General features: G+C 30.5%; 1 protein-coding gene across 2 annotated transcripts in view; it reads left to right on the top strand.

The window, feature by feature from the left end:
* Positions 1-8,793, top strand: part of LOC106687902 (uncharacterized) — a 641,896-nt gene that overhangs the window by 31,428 nt on the left and 601,675 nt on the right. For both annotated transcript variants that reach the window (XM_014432069.3, XM_014432078.3), the window contains exon 2: positions 773-818. In XM_014432069.3, the coding sequence (XP_014287555.1) occupies positions 773-818 (46 nt within the window). The remainder of the gene's footprint in view (positions 1-772; positions 819-8,793) is intronic.

Here is an 8,793-nt window from a genome sequence, read left to right as displayed (position 1 = left end):
TCGTAAGAATGGACTGACAATATTTGCACGTTGGAGGTGGCATATATAATTGTTATTTTCATACAAAAAAGTACTTTTAAAGTAAATTATTTACTAATGTTTTGCTATTTAAAATGTTTTTTCTTGGATTGTTATATCAGTTAATAGCGTTTTTTTTTTTATTATTATGGTGGGTTTGTTTCGCACTCACTATCTGAAGAATGTCTCAAAAGTACCATAAATATTTACTAGAAAAATTCTTCCTCTTACACAAAAAATAAAAATAACATACATATTTTCAGTTATTTCTGTAATTTTTTTTTTATTTGTATTTTTCTTTCTTTCACTGCTTGAGGATTAAATCAGCCAAAATAAGAAAGCAATATTCTAAAGCAAACTAATAAATTTAAGAGGCAATGAATACTTAATTAAAGTTTCCTCTCTTTCTCTTCTCTTAAGGTCTTTTTAGGTGAGAATTTGTTTAACCAGGACTTTATCCTCCCTCCTCAAAGATAAATCTTGAAATTAGAATCTTGCAAATTTATCTATATTTATCTTGAGCTGACTTTTTTAAGCGGAAAAATACAGCGTCGGCCCCGGCAGACTAAAGAAAAACAAAGCTCCCAAAATTTATGGCTTAATCCCTTTATGGCCGCTGTCGCCTCAGCGCAGGGATATTTTAAATTGAAAATCTGCCGCAGGACTTGGTTACCTGACCTTGACATCAATGTCTTTGGGGTCCTGAGGGACAAGTATTTTTTTCTTTTCTAATTTTTCGTGTGTGCCTTTTCAGTGGAAGTCGAGATGGTGTGTCGTCAGGAAAATATCTCCAGTAGCAGGTATGTTATTAATTTATTAGTACATTAAATTAGACGAGAACTTCAATAAAAATAAATTTTATGCACCTGAAAAATAAACACCCAAGTATTTTACGGATTTGGCAAAAGAGAATGGAGTATCATATAAACCATATTTAAGGAAAGTATTTGTAAGATCATCTGAGGTATTACTGATCTCTAGTTTAACTTGTTAAATGAAAAAAAAAATGTGTTAAATAAAGAAATATCTCCTTCTTTTGGCTTGTTAAAAACGATATAACATTTAACATGGTTGAAAGTATGTTAATAGGTTTGATAAATGAAGAATTAGATAACGCAACAAACCTGCTAAGGTCCACACCATGTTGTCCGTTGTAGTTTTGATAGGTTAGTTGCTCGTAGTTAGTGTTTGTTTTGTGTTATTTTTATTTTGGACGTTTTTAAACTCTAATAAAGTAATAGATAAAAATAATAATAAAGTAACAAAAAAACTAGGAGAGGAAACAAGGAACAAGTAAAGTGATGAAGGACAAATGACGTGACGAAGATGTTTGATATTTTATTATCTCGTAAAGATTACAAAACATGTTTCCCAGAAAATCCGCAGGAGCTCTTCTGGATTTAACATATAACATGGGCATCAAATCAGGCTGCTTACAATTCTATACTTATAACATTTAGCATGTTAAAACATATACATTTAACACATTTTATAGAAATTAAAAATGTTTTTCAAATAACAAGAAAAAAAAAGATGACTTCTACAATTACCTTTTTGCCCACCACTATTGTTGTGACTGTATTAAAGTATTATGAATTTAGTCTGCAAATGTAGTGGTATTCAAACGTATTGTATGTAGGTAGGTGGCTAGGCAACCAAATAAATTTGAAAAAGATTACAACTATAAAAGAAACTAATACACTTATTTTTAAAGTGTAATTCTCCGAAATCCTATTTTGAAAACATTTATTAATAGGTCCGTTTTTGTAAAAGTTATATTGAGCTATATTTTACAAGTAGCTAAAACTAGGAATCGCCACTCTCACTCTTCAATTGTAACTTTCTTATCTTAACTTTAAGCGTTCAACTATAACAAGTATCAGTCAATGTACGACGTAGTTACAATCTTTCAAGATCATAATACCAATAATAATTAGAAGGTAACTTTCTCCTCCCGTCTATCCCCAGCATCCTATGATTATCTTGCCATGAAAAGATTTTAGTACAGGGGTCCGCTGGAAAAAAAAAAAATTAATTCACCTTACTTTTTTATTACTTTAATGAAAAATTTGTATAATTACTAATTAAAAAAGAAGAGACTACCAAGTATAGTTGGGGGAATGCAAAATGGTGGTTGTTTCAAAATTTAAAAAAAAATATATTTTTGTTTTGGAGCTATATATCTTTGAAATTATCTACAACACTAGAAAACCTAATATAATATCATTTAAAGTAGAGTAAATTTGCTAAATCATGAGCCCTAATAGATCTATATTTCAATAGTTTCCGAGATATTGATTTTTTAAAAGCAACATTTCTTGAAATATATACTGAAAAATCAGTAGTTAGTAATTTTATTGTAGGAAATCTTTATCTCAGGAACCATAAGATTTTATAGCACATTAAACTGGCTTTTAGTGCCAAAAAACATCAAGACGTCTCATGGTCCCTAAGACATAGATTTCCCACTATAAATGCACTAATTTTTCAGTAAATTTTTTATGAAATGTTGTTTTCAAAAGAATTGTATCTCGGGAAATTTTGAACGTAAATAGTTTTACAAGGGCTGATATTTTAGTAAATTTATTCTACTATAAATGATCATATTTTTTTTATTTTTTTTTTTTTATTGTCCTTTACTATACTTGGCAAACTCATCAATTGGGATTAGTAATTATATAGTTTTCATTAAAGTAATAAAAATTGGAGTGAAATAAATTTTTTTTTTCACTTCTTGGGCTGTTGTTTTATTTAATGGTAGTAAATAGAGAAGTGTTAGTAAAAAGTTTCAAATATTAAGTCTTATTGTAAAACCAGCTAAAACTAAGTATTGGTTTGGAGGAAAAGTAGTAAAAAAAAATGTTAATAATTAAATTATCCAATCTCTTCAATCCAAAATCCTTAGAACCTTATAAAATCCTTAGAGTTAATGTACCCTATTACGTTTCTAATAGAACATTACACCATGACCTACATATCCCTTTTGTCCTTCACCTCATACCAACCAAATTTTCAAAATTCCATATAAACCTTTCCAACCATCCTAATTCTTTGGTTCAAACTTTATCTAGTTCCACCCATCCCTACAGCCCACCTAGAAGGTTGAAACGGCAGTGGCCAAGAGACTTATTAAAATAAAAATGGACAATTGGAGTTCTGACAATGGTCAGATTCTCCACTCAAGTTGAGTATTTGCGGCTTTAGCGCACTTGCTCAGCCTCCACTGGCTCACTACCAGTGATGCGGAGAGAGAGATGCGCTGGGATCTTCTGAGCTGTGTTCTACCCCTCACAAGTGGGGGATAGAGTGAGCTCAGAGATCCAGGTAGATTGTGTAAATGTTGTATATTAGAGTGTAAATGTGAGATTATATTATTTAATTTTTTTTTTCATACACATAGTTTGATTATGTTCATTTTGTTTATTCTTCTGTTTGTATATATTTTAACAGCGATAATTTTTTTCATTCACTTATTTATTTTATTATATTTTAGTATGTATGAGATCATTCATCACTATTACCTATTGCCCACAACTGTGTGGCAGATTGTAATATCTATCAATAAATAAAAAGTATTTTAAATTAATAAAAAAAATAAATAAATTAAGGTTCATTATTTATTTTAAATAAATATTGTTTTTTATTCGTCAGGTTGATATTTTAGCACATATTTAAAAATAAAATCAATAGATTTTATCTTTTAGTTGTCATGAAAAATGGATGAAATACACAAAAAATAAGAATTTATTTCATTGGAACCGAAAGCAATCAGTCAACAAACCCATTGTTCTCCAAGAGCCGGCATCCTGTTGCCATAGCAAACACTTCACCTCTCTTTGTCGAGGTAAATGATCTCTTTCGTAACACTTCAGTTGTAGATTAGTCCTATCTATCTTTTGGAATTAATATCGTGTGTTTATTATGGATGAGGATAATCTTTGTACATTGGAGGTAACAACATAAAATTCGAGATATAATTTTCGTTCTTGTATAATATAAAATTTTCGGAGTGAGCAGCTAATTGGTAAGGCAATGGACTATTAACTTCAAGAACCCGGGTTCGAATCCAGCTGTGGTTGATAATTATTATCTGTTACCTGTAGCCGTTGATACAGCCCTGTGGGTTCCGGAGCCCCATAAAGTGGGTACCCTTATTTGGGTAAAAATCTGGTGCTTGAGCATGATTCTGACCAAATCACTTGCTTGCACAACCGTTGATCTAGTCTAGAGTACTTCCTTACAAAGTACTGGAACCTTGACCCTTCATGGGTTGTAGCTGTTCAGATTTAATTTAATTAAATAAAATAAAATTTATTCGTACTTAAAAAATGTATTTTAGTATTAATTATTTGTTTTTTGTGGAAAAGAGGTTGGAAAATGTTGACTTGGCTTTAATCTATTTGTTATCAATGATTAAGATAACCTTTTTCAAGAAAGTAGTTTACATCTCCTTCTTTAGGATGTGTATGCTTTTAATTATTTAAAGAAATCTTATATTTGTTACAATAATATGCTATTATTAGCTATTATCAGTATAAGACTAATAAGGAGAAAACATAATGTAATTATAGATATATATATTAATCAGGTAATTGTTAAAAAATTTTTTTTAAATAATTATATATTTTTAAAATTTTTTTTGAGAATTTGTTTTAGACACCTGAAGATGGGGTGATAACCCCGAAACATTTTTATCGTTTATTATTGATATAAAGTAAATAGTTGAAACACAGGAAGAGTGTTTTTCATTTATAAGTTCTAATTAAATTCTCTCTTTTTTTTTTTAATTTTCAACTGTATTTAAATTTCAAAAATATTTTGATGGTAACATTGATTTGGACAACCAACTCAGAGGATGACTTCCACCAGAAATTGGCGAGGATCAACTTTTTCTTTCTGTGAAAGAACACCCATATCAAACAGTTAAATGACATCCAGCACACATGAATACGATCGTATTGACATCTTCTCGAGACTTAAAGACCATCAGTAAAGTAAAAAAGTTAAATCTATGGGTACCTTATGAACTTCACAACTGGCAGCAGCTGAAGCGATATAAGACATGCGTTTCACTGCTTACTAGGAGCCTTTTCTCGAAAGGATAATCATCGTAATAATCGTTTGTCTAGTAAATGTTGTAATATTCGGAATCGACGAGCAGTCTCCTGTCTTTTCAGTCTTGTATGAGGATTCTATATCAATCATTTGTCCAGATGTAGTCCTAAGTAACGGATCTGTTCGACAGGAATAAGTGGGGTATTATTTAAGGATAATGTATTTCAAGAGGTCATGGCTTTACGACCAAGGGTAAATGTGATTTGGTGGGATTTATTGAAATTAATTTTAATCCTCCAGTTTTGGCACCATTTATCACTTTTCATTTTTACATCTTGTCATCTATACACCTAGTCTAAACCATTTTTATAACTAAATTCTTTAAATTAATGTCTTCTACTATTGGTACATTCATCTATCTCAGCAATACAAACCAATGCTCTTATAGGTTATATTCTATTCTAGAAGTTTTTTTAACCTCAACAATTTAAAAAATTAATATTTACATCATAATTTCTACATAATAGATTGTATACTAAATATTAATTGTATAGCCCAAAAATAACAGGTGGATAATATTTTTGAAATATTCAATACTTTGACTTTTTTAAATCGGAATTGTTACAAAACCTGTTATTTTATACTATTTCATTTTTTTACAGATTTTAATAGGAAATTTCTTAGAAATGAGTGATGTTCATATTTGATATTATTTTTTTTATTAAAATAAAATTCATTTCAAATCATAGTTTTTTAATAAACATTTTTTATCACAAACTCTCTTGGTTAATTTTATAATGTTTGTCGAAGAGAGAGTGTGGTTTTAATCTGCCCAAGATCTCGCAGATGGTCGAAACATTAAAGAGGCAGCTTGCAGATGTTATTTCAAATCATCCCTGACCTGATATTTCCACATCATCAGGAACATCTTGATAAATCATAATTTGAAAAACAGTTCTTATATAGCGAACAACAGTGGGCACAGTATTATGATTTGAGACCACTTATCCCAGTATGAGATAGTTAGTTATATTAATACAGCTGTTAGTGATTGGTCGTTAGTGAATTATATCACTGTAAAATAGTGTGCATGTTTGTGAATCTACTGTATTTTTCTTTAAAAGTAAAAATAATTATTTCCATGACATAATATTTTTTTTTCTCATTACTCAATAAAAAATATTAAAGAATATACATGAATATATTTAAAAATAGACATTTGGTATAAATAAAAATCAACCCTAACCTTGTAAGGTTTTTTATTTATTTACAATTTTTTAAATTTCCAACCTAAACGAATTAGTCGTAAAATAAAAATATATTAATTAAATTTATTAATTTGAAAGATAAATACTATGCCAAGTTTATAAAGAAAAAATAAATAAAATTCAGAGAAAATAATGTTTGTTTGTAAACCTACTATTTTGTTCTCTGTGACCAATAACATTATTTATACAATACGGTGGCAATTTATTTTTTCCTTTTACCCGTATTTACTTCGAGACCATGTTCCTTACTAAAGTTTATCAATTTAGTTGTATTTTGTTCTATAGTTTCCACGTTCTCAGCCAATAATACCAAATCATCAGCATACCCTAGCACCTGTATTTTACCAACTAAAGATAAACGCTTTTCGGTATTCATAACTTTTTTAATAAGGTATTCTAGTCCTAGATTAAAAAAAGGTAGGCGGAAATTACCACTTAACTATCTTAACAATATTTTCATCTTATTTTAACTAGCCTTGACGGAACCCTGGAATGTTGGGCGAAACGTGTATGTATAAAAAATAGCTATTTTTACTACTTTGAGTAGCCTTATTTGTCCCCCACTTGGAACATCTTCCTACATTAATCACACAGAGTCAACTAATTATCAGCTAATTTAATAAATTTAGTTTTGATATTGGGGAACGGGTAGACCAGTGGTAAGGCACTTTGCTAGTAACTCCCGGGCTAAGGACTCGGTTTCGAATCTGGCTGTGACAGATATATATTTCCTGTTTCATCGTAGACTTGAGCCAGTCTTGTGGGTTCCGGAGCCCTCCAGGGTACACCCCGTATATAAGTACAATAGCACCAGTAGTCTTAGTATTATTTATATTTCATATCTTATGTACAAGTTAATAAAGTAAGTTTGGTTTCTTACCCACATTTCCATCATATTATATCTGGCGCCCGAACAGGGACTGCACTACCGCTGTGATTAATTTAGGACCTGACGAATTTTGAACTGGGCTTCAAATTGGTCGACTCTACCCGAGGTGCCCGCAGCCGAGGATACTGAAGGACTTTTGGACCTTCCGATTCCGGACACCACTGAACCACGGATACCGGAAGAAGAAGAAATGTGATTGTGAGTTATAAAAGCAATTTTACTTTATTAAGCTTGTATAAACAATTTTTTATACATATATCTATCCAATATTTATATTTCATAATTCATGTACAAGTTAATAAAGTAATCTTTGTTTCTTACTCACATTTTCATCATATTATGTCTGTATGAAACGAATAAAAAATTGGCGGTCGAGCGTGTTTGACCAAATCACCTCCTTTCGCAGCCGTTGGTGTAGTAACAGTTTTTCCTTACTAAGTGCTGCACCCCTAACCCTTCATGGGCTGTATTGGTACAGATATATCTTTTTATTTAGTTTCAATATTGCCCTTAGCATATATTCGGTAATATGTTATGTTTATTTGACAGATATTTTTGATAGAGCGACCTAATGTGGCCTTCATCATAAAGTTTTGACGAATGCGGAGAGTTAAATACGAAATTGTTCCAGACAAAATATAGCCCGGAGCGGTTTGAGGAAGTGTATATATCAATTTTGGAGACCCGTTATTCTGACAGCAGGTGCTGGAATAAAGATCCGCTATACTCGTCTTGTCCGGTCTCCATTACAATTTCAGATCAAGCTGGAAGGATTTGTGTGGTTCTAGTATCAACTGAGTTTGGTAGCACACTCGGTCATTAATCGTTGATAGTCTCTGCTTCTATTCTAACTTCGCAATTAACCTTCTATGAGGTATTATTTACCCATTTCCAGGTAATGACTCTAATAAATTAGGATAAAAAAAAATTAATAAAAAGTAATTTCATATTCAGATTAGGCCTCTCCCCTCCCCAAAAAACTCTTCTATATATACTTCTGTCTTATGTATGTGAAAATTTTTATTTTATTTTTTAAATAATTCGGTATAAGATGAAATATCATTGGAAGGGAAAAAGGTTAAAATTTACCGAACGTTATTTTGGAGATTAATAATGATATAACGTAAAATATGATTTTAATTTAGTTAAAGATAACATAAATTTCTCCTGAAATATTCTATATTCTTTAAATATCGTTAAAAATATTAAATATTCTTTAACTGTTATATAAATATTTTTTTTATAAAATGGTAAATTACATATTTTACATACAAAACCTTCAATGGATAAAAATGGTCCAAAAACTTGTTTACTTTATTGGAAGATTAGTGATTGACCGTGTGTAAAGATGAAAGGAATATGGTCCGGGTGCGGTCAGAAAAACTCAAATAGTAGAATTATACTATTTTAATGAGCCAACGTTTCGCCCCACGTTGCAGGGCTTCGTCAGGGCTAAAAAAGATACAAACACATAGTACAAAAGGAAAACAAAAATATAAGTGTAAAATAATGGGATACAATGTGTGTAAGTAATTAAGAAACAAAATGTACTAAATGAGCGGA

The sequence above is a fragment of the Halyomorpha halys genome, unplaced genomic scaffold, assembly GCF_000696795.3.
Source record: "Halyomorpha halys isolate HHAL.00 unplaced genomic scaffold, Hhal_1.1 Scaffold40.1, whole genome shotgun sequence".
Lineage (NCBI taxonomy): Eukaryota > Metazoa > Arthropoda > Insecta > Hemiptera > Pentatomidae > Halyomorpha > Halyomorpha halys.
This window is presented reverse-complemented; position numbering and strand designations above follow the sequence as displayed.